Raw genomic sequence first — 18,317 nt, 5'->3', positions numbered from 1 at the left:
AGATATGATTACAGAGCCTGCCAATTTATTATTCCAAACAATGTTTTTGAGATAAAATACAAAAATGAGGCAAGCAATGGAAATCTGTTAACCAAAGTATTTTATCTAATAGTGTACTATTTATTATTAAAGCTTGGAGAAGGAAAAATGAAGGGAGTAAAAAGTGTGAAGCGAGGAGTGTGGAAGAGTGAGGTGGAAAGGTAAAGAGAAGGAAAAGAAGAAAGAGCAGGAAGACGAGTGGAGAAAAGAGGAGGAGAAGAAAAAGAGAGTAAGAAGAGTGACACAACGAGAGTGAAGAAGAGCAGACAGAGGAGGTACAATGGCTCTTTCCAAGAAACGGAAGTGCCATTTTAATGACAACATGATGAGAGAATTTCAGTTTATACACTCAGGTCAAGACGATAGATTGGTTAACTGCACCCTTTATAATTCCTCTTTTTCAATTGGCAGCGGGGGAAGAACGGCAGTGGTAGAACATCAACAGACCAAAAAGCATAAAGCCTCTCTGATTGCCCGTGTTGGTATGCCCTCTGTCACCACATTCTTCAAGAAGGTAGAGCCTTCCCAAGAAGAATATGATTTGGGTGTGCAGGAGGGTGTCTTTGCATACCACACTATGCGACACAATCATAGTTACAGATCTATGGACTGCACAGCACAACTGACACGAAAGCTTTATGAGCCGAAGTTTACATGTGCTAGGACAAAATGTGAAGCCATAGTGAGTAACGTGTTAGCACCATGTGCTAGGACAAAATGTGAAGCCATAGTGAGTAACGTGTTAGCACCATGGGCAACTACTTTGGTAAAACAGGACCTAGCCCAGGTTGAATTTGTGTCCCTGTCCATTGATGCGTCCAATCATGGACATGTAAAGCTGCTGCCAGTAGTAGTCAGATATTGTAAGATATATGGTGGCAACACATCTGTGGAAACAAAACTGCATGATTTTGTTGACTTGAAAGGAGAAACAGCAGAGGAGTAGGCAGCTGAGGTTCTGGTGATCATCCAAAAATGTAACCTGGAAAACAAAGTCGTGGCATTCTCTGCCGACAACACAAATACCAACTTTGGAGGACTGAATAGGCTGGGGAGGGTCAATGTCCATACCAAAGTTAAAAATACTCAGCAGCGGGAGGTGATTGGCTTAGGTTGTCCTGCCCACATCATTCATAACACGGCCAGAACAGCTTTGGATATGATTCCCCTTGATGTTGAGTACCTGCTCACAAAGATATTTGGATATTTTCATATTTTCACCGTCAGAATAGAAGACTGAAGAGCTTTTGTGAGTTTGTTTGCCAGGAGTACCATAACATTTTAGGACACAGCAATGTTCGCTGGCTGTCCATGCTCCCTGATCTAGAAAGAGTGCTGAAAAGGTATGTGCCATTGAAATCCTTTTTTCTTTCTGAAGACAAATGCCCTGTTGTCCTGCGAGCAATGTTCGAAGATCCACTGACTGAACTTTGGCTGGCCTTTGTCCATGGAAACTTGACCATATTCAGTGACATGATCAAGCAAGCATTGAGGCAAAATTGACTGCAAGACGTGATGACGACTGCAAGACATGATGACAACTTCATTCCAGTTTTAGTCAGAGGACTTCTGAGAGAGCTAGAGGGAAATGGAGCAATGTCTATAGAGAGCTTTCTCAAAACATCCCAATCATTCTTCACTACGGCTGTGAACTACTTGCAAGCATGGGGAAAGCACACAGATAATCTAAAATATTTACATGGTCTCCTTTTAAAAAGGCAACCTCAGCGTGAAGAGATCCAGAAGGCAGCAGGCACACTGCAGGAAAAATGCCCCAATGTGACCATCAATGAGGATGCATTGTTTGACGAGGTTACTGGCCTGCAAGAGTTCCTAAAGGGGGGATCGCTTGAAGAATGGAAAACATCTGAGACACCGCTTAGTCAGAGATGGAGCACGGTGGAGACACTGCTTAGTCAGAGATGGAGCACGGTGGAGACACCGCTTAGTCAGAGATGGAGCACGGTGGAGACACCGCTTAGTCAGAGATGGAGCACGGTGGAGACACCGCTTAGTCAGAGATGGAGCACGGTGGAGACACCGCTTAGTCAGAGATGGAGCACGGTGGTTACCCACTTCAAAGAGAACGACATCCCACACTAACCTGGCTAGATTAGCGTCTGTTGTCATGTGCTTACCTGGAAGTAATGCACCAGTCAAGAGAGTGTTCTCCCAAATGAATGATCTATGGACAGCAGCAAGAAATAGGTTCACTGTTCCTACCATCAAGGCCATGCTTATTGTGAAGACAAACTTCAACCTCCTCTGCCAGGAGTTCATGGAGAAGCTGGCCAATGACAGAGCAATCCTGAAGAAGATACATTCTTCTGAGAAATATACAGATTAGGTTGGAATAAGTATATTATGTAGTTACCAATCTCATCATCATATTATTTCTTTATTAAGTTGTTAAGTATTTCACATATACTATTGTCTGTTTTTTTTCTTCAATTTTTCTCATGTTCTCTTCTGCTCTTATTCTACCCAGACTACAGGACCACTGAATGGCTGTTCAGATCTGACAGTTCTGTCTTGTCTGTAGTGTTTCTGTAGCAGTTGTTTTCTCTGTCTATCACAGTGTGCCTAAATACATGAAACTGGAATTGTCCCCCATTTTTATTTCATAGATAATAACATTGGATATTTTAATTATATATTGACCACCGAACTGGAAATGTCCCCGGTTTTCGTTTCAGAAATCTGATTACCTTAGGCTAAAATATATTTGGATTTCCACTATTTCAAGGCTGAAAACATTGCAGGGAATACTGTTTGAAGATGCTTCCACATGTCACGCCCTGGCCATAGAGAGGCTTTTATTCTCTATTTTGGTTAGGCCAGGGTGTGACTAGGCTGGGCATTCTAGTTTCTTTATTGCTATGTTTTCTATTTCTTTGTGTTTGGCCGGGTGTGGTTCTCAATCAGAGGCAGTTGTCTATCGTTGTCTCTGATTGAGAATCATACTTAAGTAGCCTTTTTTCCCCACCTGGGTTTGTGGGTAGTTGTTTTCTGTATAGTTTTAGTTACCTTACAGAACTGGGCGTTTCTCGCTTTGTTATGTTTGTTCTAGTGTTCAGATTTTAATAAATATCATGAACACGTTCTGCGCTTTGGTCCACTCCTTCTTCATCAGACGAGCGTGACAGCACCTCTCAGGCCCCCAGAGCCTGTAGGGATCTGAGTACTTTTGTGAAGTGAAGGAGAACATTGACTTTTGTTTAGTTGTTTTTTTTAATAATAAAACCTAGTTAGTTCGTAGCTCATGCAAGTTTGTTTATTGTCTAGAATACGGCTGGTCATGTAAAGTTATCATTTGATAATGCTAGCGAGTCAGGTTAGCTAGCTATAGGCTAGTTAATGTTAGCTCGTTATCTAGCTAGCTAACGTTGGCCTACAATTCGGGTTTGAAAGTTAGTTCATAGCTCTTACAGGTGTATTCTGTATTGTCTAGGGCAAAACGAAATAATGGATGCAGCTATGGTGGTAGCTAACAAATGTCTGACTAATACAGTGAACTAGGACTGGAGCAACAAACCGTAACGGCGTTACCGGCCTGAATATAGTCCAATCTGGAGCTACGGCCATTATACATCTGTAAAGCATATAATTAGGATTTCCACAAGTTACTACAGCCACAAAGTTAAAATTGTCTCTATCGAAAAACTTTTAATCGAAAAGTTTGCCTTATGGTCTTAAATAAATTAAGGTTAGGGTTATGCATGAGGTTAGCAGTATGGCTAGGTTTAAAATCACATTCTAATAAGTGTAATTGTAGAAATAGGCAGTCTTTATAACTGCGCCTGTGGTAACTTGTGACGACCTAGAATGAATTTGACCCGAGTTACTGCCTTGGTGACATAGACGGCTTCATCAACAACGGTAATGTGTGCTATATGAAAATGTGTATTTAAATAAAACGGTAAATTAGTAGGTTAATTACTCAGCCAAGCAGATACAAGGAGTAGTTATTTTGGTTGTGAAGTGCTTTATCAAAAAGCTTTGTCCTTTATAACAAAATGCAATTTACCACTTGGGTATCTATGGAATAACAAAGTCACAGGCTCTCCCAGTCAACACCACCTCATAAGATGAGGAAGTACATTGTTTATGAGGATTGCCTGCTGCAGAGATGTCAAGTTTGAAGCCGAACATGCAACATAGAGAAGACTAGCAAGGGGACCCTCAGCATCATGCAGACATGCCCTTGCTGTGAGCATTCTTATAAATGGAACATTTATAGTCAAAGGTCAAAACAGTTTAGAGTTTTTCCCAATTCCCCTTCATAACTTAGCCTGGTGTAACCAGCCTGATCACTGTGTTTACCATTGTATTACACTTCACATATCATTATATCTGAAGTGAAATAGAAAGGTGAATACAGCAGTCAGGTTGGTTCCACCATGCTAATCTTAACCACCATTGATAATGTAATCAGTGCTTTGTGTGTGTGTTTGTGTATAGCCCACCAGTATCTTTGATGAGGGGCCAGGAGCTGATCTACGCTGCCATGCCCGTCAATGGGGCGCTGACAAAAACCTTACCTCCAGCCTCACCTCTTGCCCTCTCACCAATGGTTGTCGTTGGGGAGACGATAATTGGTAGGTTTAGTCTGACCTGTTCAAACTTTAACATAGTATACTGTACACTCAGTGGCCAGTTTACCTTGTTCACAAAAATGGATTGCTCCTACAGACAGTGAGTCACTGGGCAGTGGCTTGCTATATAAAGCAGGCCGACTGGCATCGAGACAATCAGTTACTGTTCGATTGAATGTTAGAATGGGCAAAACGAGTGGCCTAAGCAACTTCAAGCATGGTATGATAGTTAGTTCCAGAAGTGCCAGATCCAGTATCTCAGAAACGGCCTCCCTCCTGGGCTTTCACACACAACAGTGTCTAGGGTTTACTGAGAATGTTGTGACAAACAACAAACATCCAGTCAACGGCAGTCCTGTGGGTGGTCGAAGGTGATTGGCAAGAGAGGTCAAAGGAGAATGGCTTGCAATCTTCTAAAAGAATCTTGCAATCTAACCGGCGGGCCACAAACAGACAAATAACGGCGTAGTACAACAGTGGTGTGCAGAATGGCATCTTGGAACACACAACTCGTCAATCCTTGTTACAGATGGGCTATTGCAGCAGAGGACCACACAGGGTTCCACTCCTATCTTCTAAAAATAAGAAGAAGCGACTACGGTGGGCACGCAATCACCAACACTGGACAATTGAGGAGTGGGAACACATTGCCTGGAACATGACAGTGTGTTCAGTTTACTTGAGTGTCCTGCGCAGTCCCCAGACCTTAATCCAATAGAGCATCTTTGGGATGAGATGGAACGGGCTGTTCGCAGTATGAACGTACCCCCGTCCAATCTGCAGAAACTGTGTGATGCCATCGCGTTAGTATGGACCAACATCCCTTTGGAATATTTCCGACACCTTGTAGAATTTCCCGAAGAATTCAGGCCGTTCTGGAGTCAAAAAGGGGTCCGACCCGGTACTACATAGATGGGTGAACCTAATAAATTGTGAGATATCAAGAGGATCTATGGACCCAGCACTTGGAGACTTGCAAGATGATGTGATAGAGTCCTGACCAACACAGACTTGATACTGACGTCGTTGAATGGATGAAGACCTGGCACTCAGCATTAACATTTTTCTAGACAACTTTTACTTGTATTGTCTTTTTTTAAATAATTTAATTGAATGGTAGGAGTCATTATGGCGAGGGAGAACTTGTGTGTATTCGACACCAGGATCAGGAAATTCCTGTTGTGTACGGGACACAACACAGGAAGTTATGACCGCTCTGACATGTTTACCAAGGTAGCCCCATTACCACCAGACTTAATCCCTGAGAAAGACAATGAAAGGTGCACATTGTTATATTAGCAGAACACTGCTTCTATGGTATTATGTAAACGGTTGTTTATTGTACATTGTTACATTTGAAAGTTATCAAAACACTTAGTTTCAAATATCTACGTAAATTCAGCAATTGCATTCGTCTCATATTACACTGTAGGCTACTGACCTATTCAACGCTTCATCCGGCATCTCACCATACATCTATCTGCCTGTAGTTATTGAACTCAACCTGCAGGCGGTTTGTTTGTTGTGATTGAGTGGGGGAAACAGCTGCAGGCATGGTGTTACGGATACAGGTATTCTGTGTGCGTATCCTGTGTGTGTGTATTTCTTTTCTCTCCTTCTCCCCTCCTCACAGGTGGCAATCATCATTCCCCAATCAGTCAACATGCAGTCATCAATCAGAAGACACACCTCCTTTTCCCTTACCCTTTCACATTTCCTTTCCCTTGGTTTAAAAACCCAATCAGTTGTTTTTTCCAGAGCTCAATCTCTTGGTAGTCCTCTTGTTTGTTTTAGCACCTCCAGATCACTTTGTCCCCACCTGTGAGTATTGTTTGTGTTATGATCTTTGATGGTGGGAAAAGGGGGAACCAAGACAAGTTGCCCATGGGAATACACTACCCGTAGGACTACTTTGTCTAAGAACACTAGGTAGAACTGGGCGGACCACCCACTGTATTTTTGGTTAGTTAGTTAGCTGTATAGTAGTAGGCTGGTCTAACTTAGGGGTGTTTTGGATATTTGTTTCTTTCCTTGGGTCCAGCTCAGCCCCCCCCCCCCCCCCCCCCCCCCCCCCCCCCCTCCCCCTCTTTACCGTGTGTTTTCAAATAAACCCTGAGTGTTTGACGGTAATTAAGTGGTTTTTCGTTCGCACTTTTACTTTGTCACTATTATAATTTGCATGAGTTATGTTACGGGTCTCGTAAATGAACATGCATAAACACTGAGCCATATGTTGCAACTGCAGCAATCCATTTCATGTCTACAAAATTAGGGCCAAATTAAGATAGGTATTCAATCCCATCACGAGTTATAGGCATTGCGGCTTTTAAAGGCAATGTTCCAAATTCACTGTTACAGGAATCGAGGCAAACTCCTGGAACAGAGTGAATTTGGTCCTACTTTTCAAACCAGCCCATTTCTTACATCTCACTTAGAACAAAGAGTGAATTCTGCCCTACTTTTGTACACGTTAAATGGGTAGTTGCAACATCTGACTCAAACTAAACATCTCCAATCCAAAATTAAATCTAGAATCAGCTTCCTACTTTGAAAAAAAGCATCCTTCACTCATGCTGCCAAACATACCCTCGTAAAACTGACCATCCTACCGATCCTCGACTTCAGCGACGTCATTTACAAAATAGCTTCCAGCACTCTACTCAACAAATTGGATGCAGTCTATCACCATGCCATCCGTTTTGTCACCAAAGCCCCATATGCTACCCACCACTGCGACCTGTATGCTCTCGTTGGCTGGCTTCATACTCGTCGCCAAACCCACTGGCTCCAGGTCATCTACAAGTCTCTGCTAGGTAAAGCCCCGCCTTACCTCAGCTCACTGGTCACCATAGCCGCACCCAGCCGTAGCACACGCTCCAGTAGGTATATCTCATTGGTCACCCCCAATGCCAATTCTTCCTTTGTCTGCCTCTCCTTCCAGTTCTCTGCTGTCAATGACTGGAACAAACTGCAAAAATCTCTGAAGCTGGAGACTCTTACCTCCCTCACTAGCTTTAAGCACCACCTGTCAGAGCAGCTCACAGATCACTGCACTTGTACATAGCTAATCTGTAAATAGCCCATCCAATCTACCTCATCCCCATACTGTATTTATTTATCTTACTCCTTTGCACCCCAGTATCAAACATTACAATGTTGCACATTCATCTTCTGTACACCCTACCATTCCAGTATTGAATTGCTATATTGTAATTACTTTGCCACCATGGCCTATTTATTGCCTTACCTCTCTTATCCTACCTCATTTGCACATGCTGTATATAGATTTTATACTGTTTTATTTATTCCATGTGTAACTCTATGTGTCGAACTGCTTTGCTTTATCTTGGCCAGGTCGCAGTTGCAAATGAGAACTTGTTCTCAACTAGCCTACCTGGTTAAATAAAAATCATGAAACAATCAGGTGATGCAGAAAGTGACCGAACATGCTTAACTTGCGAGGTGCTTTTCACATCAGGCTTGTTGCACAATCGCAGAGAATGTGACATCTTTATCACCTGGCTGTCTGCCTGTCATGCCATTTGCTGAAGATGGGGGGATGAGTGAATTGCTGCCACTCCAGGACTGTGTATGTATTGCTCCTGTTAGCCATATTACACATCTGCATTCTTCTACAACAGACAGGATCCAAATCACTTGGGCTTCTCTCCTGTAGGTTCATCTGTATTTTCCCTGGATCGGTTGGTGGATGGGCTAACCACTGCTTACCAAGATTAAAAACCTTTGTTTTTGTGTTATCTTCATGCTTTTGATCTTATACACACATGTCAAAAACACAATACAAATTGCCCATTTCCACAGATTTGGTTACTGATGTAGTACATTCTAACTCATGCTTACAGGTAGAATAATGTGACATATTTGGCTAACAGTGACATTCCACAATAATTGGTCTCATTCTAAGTAATGCATAGTAGCAGTGCTTGTGTGATTCCACAGGAGTTAGCGTGTCCTCAAAGTTTCTCTGGTGTCACTCCTGTATAATAAGTGGTTGATCCTGAGAAAGTTGCTCACAAGTCACTTAACTTGATTGTCATGCTATTTGCTGACCTTTCGCAATCAAGAGCTTTAGTGATGAGTCACTGTTGTCTTTTAGCTCCTTTTTAGACCTCTGTTTTGCTAGGCTGGTCTCAGATCTATATGTTCTTTAGCCAACCCTTCTATGTCAGTTGGCTAATGTACAAACAGATCTAGGAACAAGCTCCTGTTTCACCTCTTTGTCATTTAGTATTGTTGTGAAAGGTTTTGACATGAAAGATCTGAATAAAAACATATTGCTGCCCGTAGACGTCACTACAGTCCCTGGTTCGAATACAGGCTGTATCACATCTGGCCATGATTGGGAGTCCCATCAGGGTGTGCACAATTGGCCCAGCATCGTCCAGGTTTGGCTGGGGTAGGCCGTCATTGGAAATAAGAATTTGTTCTTTATTTAACTAGGCAAGTCAGTTAAGGTTAAATACATATTTAAAGATAAAGGCCAGTCTAAGAATCTGGATTTAAATGAGCGGCACAATGAACTAGAAATAAAGTTCCAGAATATGAGAGTGTCAGTAATGTTTAGGTCACGTGCAGAGGGTGTGTCACATACCATACTGTACAGTAGTTATCTACATGTGAGCAGTCTCATCACTAGCCTCACTAAGTGAATCACCCTTTCACACACACAGCGCTGCTCTCTCGTGGCTACATTTTAAAACGTAGTAGAAAACACAGGCATGATAAGAGGATTTGAATTAATTTATATACACTGAACAAAAATTTAAAAGCAACATATTCAAAGAGTTACAGTTCATATAAGGAAATCAGTCAATTTAAATTAATTAAGCCCTAATCTATGGATTTAACATGACTGTGAATACAGAACCATCTGTTGGTCATGGATACCTTAAAAAAAGGTAGGGGTCGTGGATCAGAAAACCAGTCAGCATCTGGTGTGAACATTATTTGCCTCATACAGCGCGACACAACTCCTTCGTATTGAGTTGGTCAGGCTGTCGATTGTTGCCTGTGGAATGTTGTCCCACTCCTCTTCAATGGCTGTCAGAAGTTGCTGGATATTGGCTGGAACTGGAACACGCTGTTGTACACTTTGCTCCAGAGCATCCCAAACATGATCAATGGGTGACATGTCTGGTAAGTATGCAGGCCAGGGAAGAACTGGGACATTTTTCAGCTTCCAGGAATTGTGTACAGATCCTTGCATTATCATGCTGAAACATGAGGGCCTCAGGGTCTGTTTCCATCGATAAAATGCAATTGTGTTCGTTGTCCATAGCTTATGCCTGCCCATACCATAAACCCACCACCACCATAGGGACCATTCAGAACACTGACATCAGAAAATCGCCTTGTCTTCCATCTGCCCAGTACAGTTGAAACCGGGATTCATCTGTGAAGAGCACACTTCTCCAGGGTGTCAGTGGCTATCGAAGGTGAGCATTTGCCCACTGAAGTGAGTTACAACATCAAACTGCAGTAGGTCAATACACTGGTGAGGATGACAAGCATGCAGATGAGCTTCCCTGTGATAGTTTCTGGCAGTTTGCGCAGCAATTCTTCAGTGCAAACCCAGTTTCATCAGCTGTCTGGGTGGCTGGTCTCATACGATCCTGCGAGTAAAGAAGACAGACTTGGAGGTCCTGGGCTGGCGCTGTTACACGGTCTGCAGTTGTGAGGCCGGTTGGACATACTGCCAAATTCTCTCAAACGACATTGGAGACAGCTTATTGTAGAGAAATGGCAACAGCTCTGGTCCATTAATGCAGTCAGCATGCCAATTGCACACTCCCTCAAAACTTGAGACATCTGTGGCTTTGTGTTGTGTGAACAAAACTGCACATTTTAGTGGCCTTTTATTGTTCCCAGCTTCATGATATGCCACACCTGTCAGGTGGAAGGATTATCTTGGCAAAGGAGAAAGGCTCACTAACAGGGATGTAAACTAATGTGTGCAAATGGAGAACATTTGAGAGAAATAAGCTTTTTTTGCATATGGACAAATTCTGGGATCTTTTATTTCAGCTCATGAAAAATGGGACCAACACTTTACATAGTGTTCAAATTTTTGTTCAGTGTATATTAAAAAAGACAAGAAAGAAAAAGATCCCATCAACTCTTTAAAGCTGATATAATAGGAACATTCAATTTGTACATTTACAGTAACGTAATACAGTAAACAATAGCAACATTCAACAGATATAGAATATTCTACTTTGTAGAATATGGTACCAATGTTTTCAATACACACGTCATGTGTACTTACATTACCTGTGGTCTCACAGCCTGACACATTATCACTACTTAAATATGGTAAAATCAAGATCACATAGCAACTGGTTCCCTACAGGCAATGTATATTAAATAAAGGCAACATCTGCTCCATATAAAAAGGTAAAACAGAATCAAACAAGTCACTTGAGTAAGGACACTTTGTGGTATAAAGCACTGAGTTCGGTCCTGAGTTTGCTGAAGGACGGCCGGTTTCTGGTGTCGTACTGCCAGCAGCGACACATAATGGCATACACATCTGGAGGACAGGAGTTTGGGGCTAGCATCCGGTATCCTAGGAGACGGGACAGGAGAGCATGATTGGACATCAGGTTGGCTTCACCTGGGGTTAATCTAGAGGGGTGTAATGTTTTGGACTCCTGTATAGAGCTGACCTAACTCCATATTCTACCCAGAGTCATGTCTGTTCTATACACTTCCATAATGTTGCATCTCCACTCCTAAACTAGTTACACGGACTGTCTGAGTTAACCTTGTATCCTTATTGACTTGTATTTTTGCACTGTCTATGCACACTCACAGAGTCCTACACACTCACTGCTCACTCACACATAATATGCACATACATTTATACTGACTCTACACACACGTACACCCATTCACATACAAGCTGCTGCTACTCTGTTTATCATATATCCTGATGCCTTGTCACCTTACCTCTATCACTCCAGCAGCCCTGCACATTGTAAATATGGTACTGGAACTGACCCTGTATATAATATGCTTACTTACTTATTGTGTTCTTCATATTTCTTTTTTTTCTCCTGTTTTTTTCTCTTTCTAGTAATACATTGTTATTGATTATTGCATTGTCGGGTTTTGAGTTTGCAAGAAAGGCATTTCACTGCACTTGTGCATGTGACATTAAAACTTGACACTCCTACAGAGCATGAACTACAGTCAACTCCAAATTCTGACTAATGTGTTAGAAATCTCATTGACTCGCTGTACCTTTCTCCACCTCGTCCCGTGTCTGCTGGTTGGACATGCTGGTGTAGGGGGTGACTCCCCTGGAGAATATCTCCCATAGGAGAACTCCAAAACTCCACACGTCACTCTCCGTGGTGTACCTCCCTGAAACACAGGCAGGGGGCAGTATTGAGACAGCTATTACATTTGACAGTGATCCTGTAGAGATGCCATACCCATTCAACTGTACACTATTCCACAATCACAGCGTGAGAAAAGTAGTGATAGAGTTTTGAAATTAAGCTTCCTCTAAGCCCCAAAAGGTATGTTCTGACTTTTATTCTGACAGAACTCTTCTATGTTTCACCAGCACTCCAACCCCAGAGAGCACAGTTCAGCGTGTGTCTGTTAGATGACATTTCAGAGAAATACAAAAGCAGTACACTAATCACAGGGTGAGGAATGATGGCTGGGTTGACAGGTTGTTGCCATGTTTAGTGGGTTCTCTCTAGCCTTGGGATATGCAGAGATTGATGAATAAAGAGAGGAGGGGGAGAGGGACGGTTGTGAGTGTTGTGGCCGCGGGGCAGAGCCAGATGGGACGTACCATAGTTGAGGGCTTCGGGGGCCGTCCATTTGACAGGGATCTGTTTGAGGCCCCCCGCGGCAGAGTAGACCCCGTCCTGCTGCTCGCGAGACATCCCAAAGTCACTGATCTTCACCCTGCTCTGTTCTCCCACCAGACAGTTACGGGCTGCCAGGTCCCTGCACACACAGAGACAGAGAGAGACAGAGACAGACACAGAGAGAGAGAGAGAGAGAGGGGGGGGATAAGGAAAGGAGGCGCAAGACAGAGGGGTTGAGGGAAAAAATTAGAAGGCAATATAATCAAAGTCGAAAAAACAGGTAGAAGATGAGCCAGAGTGGGAGAGCGAGAAAGAGGGAGAGTGAGAAAGAGAGAGAGCAAGCGAGCGAGAAAGAGAGAGAAAGTGAGTGAGAACGAGACAGTGAGAAAGAGCACCAGAGAGAGAACCAGAGAGCGAGAGAAGGAAGCAAATGACAGCCGATAAATAAGTGAGAGAAAATCAGCCCCTCTTCTCATCTGTGGGCTCCCTGATGCAGGGTGTAGTAGTGAGCAGAGGCAGTTTGACATGCAGTTAGGAGGAGTGATAGAGGGTAACGGAAGCTGGAGCATCCAGCCTGGATGTGTTCCTGCTTGGTTAATTATCCAGCACTCCTCTGATGAGCCAGGAGCCAGGGCTCTGAGCCCTCTGTCCTCTGCAACCTCCTCAGAGACACGGTAACTTAACAGTCCTAGGGTCATTCCTACGCTACAGGCTCCAGTAACCCCTACACACTGGGTTAACTTCATTGTCCCAAAAACCTCCATCTGTTTCATCCTCTAGAAAAAATTGTGCAATCAAAGGCAATGTAATCTTGTCACATTGTATGGCAGCCTTCATTCAGCTCAATGTCTGAGAAGACTAGATCTATTTCCCTAGCCTCTCACCGGTGGATGCATTTCTTGCTCTCCAAATACTCCATGCCAGATGCCACATTCTCTGCCATTTTCACCAGCATATTTGACTTCAGGTTGTGACCTTCACAGCGCAGGAAGGACAGGAAGTCTCCCCCTGGCAGAACACACACAGTCACACACACAATTTATTAGTCCATTGTAATGATAGAATGTACTGTAGCTGTGGTTAGTGTAAAGGCCCACGACAGATTGGCTCACCTTGTACCAGCTCCATAATGATATAGATGGGTTGTTTCTGTGTGCAGACACCAATCAGCTTCACTATGTTAGGATGGTCATACTGCTTTAGGATCCTGCACAGCAGAGAGAGAGACAGCAAGGTCAATGTGAACGAGAGAGACTGAGAAAGAGAACGAGAGAGAAAGAAAGACTGACCTGGCCTCCATAAGGAACCTGTTCTTGTGTTCTGGGGCCAGGTTCTCTCTGCAGGCTTTCACAGCTACAGGGGTGTTATCAGAAAGCAGACGACCACTGTACACCTCCCCAAAGTTACCCTGGACAACAGACACACATCAAGCTTAATTCTGGATATTGGCTGAAACAAAAACAGAAGGCCAACCTGACAATCAGAGCTTCTCATAACTCCAAACAGACATTCCACAGGTGGTGAGCTCACCTGGCCAATGCTCTGCCCCAGGATGACATCATCGTGTTCCAGAACCCACTTGTCCTGGAGGGAGAGAGAGAGGAACCAATCAGAGATACCAGTGCTGCTGTTCCTTCTGAATGGGTAGACTGACTTTGCAGCCTGGTAGAAGCATTTCGGACCAACTTCTAAAACTGCGTTGTACGAATTGTGTTTGTGTACAGTATGTGTGTGTGTGTGTGTGTAGAATGGAGACATTGTAGTGTGTGCCAAACACTGGAGCCCATTTGATGGGCAGCATAGTGGTAGTACAGTATGCATGCAGCTCTAGAGAACATGTGAGTGTGTTATGTATAGCACTCTGCAGGAGGGTGGAGAGCAAGTATGAGTATGTGGATCTTGGGAGCTCATTAAAATCTGATGGATCCTAACGCTGAGACAGCTGCTACGCAGAGCTGGTGTGTTCCAAGCCCATTCACTCCCAACATGCTCAGGAGAGGTGTAATAGAAGCGTGCGCGCATGCAGGCACACACACAGTGTTTTGCACACACTACAAGGTCGCTATTCCACACACACACAAAACATAGACCTACATATATACAAGTGCACCCCCTGACTCACACATCTCCCTCCTCCCACATACAGAGTTAAACCCACAGGTCCACCCAACACCAGCACAGGACCAGGGACACGGGGCCCATTAACTACACTTTGCTAGGCCCCAGACTTAATTGATGGCCGCCTCATTATTCTTAACCTGTTAGAAGCATTAACCAACAGCCACTTGTCCCACAGCACAGAATGAGAAAGGCAGCTGAGGGGTTTTACTGTAATCCTGCCAAGGACAGATTTAGAACACCATCTGAGATTTTAATTTTTTTTAATGTAATTCATCTGTAAAAGAGACATGGTCTCAGTATAAGTCCCAGATAAATTAAAGGTAAAATTGTCATTACAGAACTACTGGAGAAAGATAACTAAACATGTGGGAATGTAATTTAATCCTTATTTAGGTAAGTTAAACTAATAACATTAATATTTAAGAAATACTTAGACAAATAAAGCATTGAGGAACCTTGAATTAAACACGATAAAACAAAACAAGGGACTTTTCAACAAAGGTAAAACAGGATCTACAATATATTACAGTTGACCAGTGAGTGAGTGAGTGAGTGAGTGAGTGAGTGAGTGAGAGAGAGAGAGAGAGAGAGAGAGCTTTACCTTTAGGACAGGTCTCTTCAGGACAATGTCAGATCTCTTGGTGACGTGTTGGTGTGACGAGACCAGGTGGTTCATCAGCATGGGAACGGTGTGGAATCCCTCTCCATCCAGGCGGTACATATTCTAAACACACACACTTTATAACCATACAAACTGTACAGACATGATCATATTGTAAATACACACTCACTCACGTCTGTGCTCTGGATAAGGAAGTGCCTGCAAGAGCCAGCCCAGTGGACAGAGAGGACATACTCCTGTTTGCCCTGACTCTGTCTGACCAGGAAGTCTCCATCACACCTCAGCAGCTCCTGGACTTCCAGCCTGGGGATGACTCCGTGGTACCAGTTCTGCTGCTCCAGGGGGCGCTCTACCTCTGGGACTGGGGACAGGGCAGGAGGCACCTGGAGGGGGTTCACACAGCAAGGTCAATGAGGGGCCAGGTAAGGAGGGACCTGGGCATGGAGCGCCCACTGTGAGACTCATTCATAAGCCATAAATTGATTTCAATGGGAGATTAGTGCGGTTTGAGATGCATGAGTCTCACACTTGTATCTCTAGATGAGATTCAGCACAGGGGAACACACACATACATTCAGTGGTGTAGTGGAGGGTAAACAAGTCAACACAGTTTACATATTTTTTTTGCCCAACAGTTTACACACCTTTTGCAGAAAAATGCAGAAATGAAAGAATTGGAGGGGTTACTTTTTTCACCACAAACGCGATCAGAGTTTACCCACCAACTTTGTTACCACTACATCACAGAAGAATACATAGACAGGTTTACAATACACTGTTAAGGAGACTAGATACATGGAAGATACAGCTACAAACTACATTGATCAGGAGATACAAAATACACTGCTCAAAAACAATACAATATATCTCTACAGACCACACACATGGATACTAGTGATGTAACGGACCGTAGTTGATCCGTGATCCGGATCACCCCCACGGTTCGGCACGCATGTGAACCGCAGAATAATTGCAACGTTTAACCATCATAATGTGAAATACAATTTTACTGCCGCCGTTACTTTTTAAAGTAATAATTCCCTAAATATCGATGCAGAGTTGCAGTGAAAAGATAAAGACAAGACAGATATATGTATTTTACTCTAAAGCCTGAAGGCAGATTTTTTTTTAAAGCAGTTGTGTGTACTGTTCACGTGAAATGTTGAATCCCAACGAATCAATCTTGGATTGACAGCCATGGCTAGCGGAAGAGCTGAAGAACTGGACAAGCCTCCCGCTTCATTTACGTCTCATGTATGGGAGTTTCCCTGTGAAGGGTGGTGGACAACACCATTACGGTGTGTAGGCATTGTGCCACAAGAAAGCCGTATGATCATGGAAATACATCGGGCATGGCCACACATTTAAAGCGTCATCACCCTGGTGTGTCAGTGACGGGAGCCAACATTTAAACAGCCCTTTACTGCAGAATCAGACCGGGCTAAAGCCATCACCAAATCTATTGGGGTGTTTATCGCTTTAGACTTGAGGCCATACTCAGTTGTGGACAACAAAGGGTTTCAAAATATTGTAATGGAGCAGGTCGCTAACCCTCGACCTTCTAGCCCGAAGTCCAGCGCTCTATCGACTGTGCCCCAAAAGCATGCTCGAGCCGCAGAGTCGATATCCGCGCTTATAAATCCAGGGTCGTTACAATATGGTGAAAGTGCTTGAGCCAAGCTACGAAATCCCCTCGCGCACCTACTTCAGTATGAAGATCGTGCCAGATCTTTATGAACAGGAAAATGACAAAATTGTCGATGAATTATCCAAGGCATCCCCTGTTGCCTTCACCACAGACGGGTGGACCTCCTGGGCAACGGAAAGCTACGTGACTGACTGCTCACTACACCGCAGGCGGGTGGAAGCCGCAAAGTCTGGTGCTACAGACACGCCCCCTCTGCGAGAGTCACACAGGCACAAATCTGGCGCAGGTACTGCTAGGAGCAGTAGCAGAGTGGAAGCTAGAGAGGCCCAATAGCAATATCCCAACCACCACAGATAATGCCAAAAACCAAGTAAATGCAGTGATAGAAGCTGGACTGGGGCCACAGATAGCTTGCTTTGCACATGTGATCAATTTAGCATCTCAGTGAACCAGATGGACCGCCTCCTTGGGAGGATCAGGAAGGTGGTTTCTTTTTTCCAGCCGCTCATGTGCTTAAGACCAAGCAACAAATGCTACAGCTACCGACCCACAAGCTCATACACGATGTCACAACAAGATGGAATTCCACTTATGACATGTTGGAGCGTTATCTTGAGCAGCAGGCAGCTGTATAGTCTGCACTGACGGACAAGACCCTGAAAAAAAATAAAGACATCGTCACCTTATCTGATGACCTGAAAGTGGCCGTCTGTGTCCATGATCCTACCTCTGAAAACAAGGATTCTACAATCCATGGCCCCAAGTGAGGAAGACAGCACCATCACTAGAGATGTCAAGGCTGCCATTAGAGAGGACCTGAACCCCAGATACCCCCCTAATGTACAGGACTACATTCATAGATCTACTGCACTGGATCCAAGGTTCAAGTCCCTGTCTCACCTAGACCCTGCCCTACACCGGAGGACATACAGTGATCTCACCACTGAGATTGTGGCCACTGAAGAGGTAACAAAAAAGAAGAAGAGTGAATTACTTCAATAATAAATATACTGCAGTCAAATCAAAGATTTGGAATTGGAATCATCCAGTTTTTATTTGGAATAATAATGACTTTTATTAAATGTTATTGCCACAATTATAGTTCTAGAGCTGACAGGAGCAGACTCCGAGGCATCTCCTCCACAAAATAATTTGGCCATGAAGGAGCTTTTCGGGGAGACCTTTGCGAGCAAGGACACAGGCAAGACGTTTGACAACACCATCAACAGGAGGTGGCATCCTACAAGGCAGCAAGTGTCATTCCAGTGGATGGTGATCCACTAACATGGTGGAAAATCAGTGAGTGTAAATACCCTCACATTGTCATGACGGCAAGATGCTACCTGGCTGTGCCTGGCACTTCAGTTCCTAGCGAGAGGGTGTTCTCCACAGCAGGGGACATATTGACTGCAAAGGTCTATCCTCTCCCCAGACAATGTAGACAA

The 18,317-nt window shown here is 43.8% G+C and overlaps 1 protein-coding gene across 3 annotated transcripts in view; it reads right to left on the bottom strand.

The window, feature by feature from the left end:
- Window positions 1-10,761: 10,761 nt before the first annotated feature.
- The window catches only part of LOC139411510 (tyrosine-protein kinase Fes/Fps-like), a 43,636-nt gene continuing 36,080 nt past the window's right edge, over window positions 10,762-18,317 (bottom strand). For all 3 annotated transcript variants that reach the window (XM_071157972.1, XM_071157973.1, XM_071157970.1), the window contains 9 exons: window positions 15,398-15,607; window positions 15,204-15,326; window positions 14,012-14,065; window positions 13,771-13,889; window positions 13,594-13,688; window positions 13,366-13,489; window positions 12,463-12,620; window positions 11,898-12,020; window positions 10,762-11,220 (listed from right to left, as the gene is read on the bottom strand). In XM_071157972.1, the coding sequence (XP_071014073.1) occupies window positions 11,069-11,220; window positions 11,898-12,020; window positions 12,463-12,620; window positions 13,366-13,489; window positions 13,594-13,688; window positions 13,771-13,889; window positions 14,012-14,065; window positions 15,204-15,326; window positions 15,398-15,607 (1,158 nt within the window). In that variant the 3' untranslated portion in view covers window positions 10,762-11,068. The remainder of the gene's footprint in view (window positions 11,221-11,897; window positions 12,021-12,462; window positions 12,621-13,365; window positions 13,490-13,593; window positions 13,689-13,770; window positions 13,890-14,011; window positions 14,066-15,203; window positions 15,327-15,397; window positions 15,608-18,317) is intronic.

This window comes from Oncorhynchus clarkii, chromosome 6, assembly GCF_045791955.1.
Source record: "Oncorhynchus clarkii lewisi isolate Uvic-CL-2024 chromosome 6, UVic_Ocla_1.0, whole genome shotgun sequence".
Lineage (NCBI taxonomy): Eukaryota > Metazoa > Chordata > Actinopteri > Salmoniformes > Salmonidae > Oncorhynchus > Oncorhynchus clarkii.
This window is presented reverse-complemented; position numbering and strand designations above follow the sequence as displayed.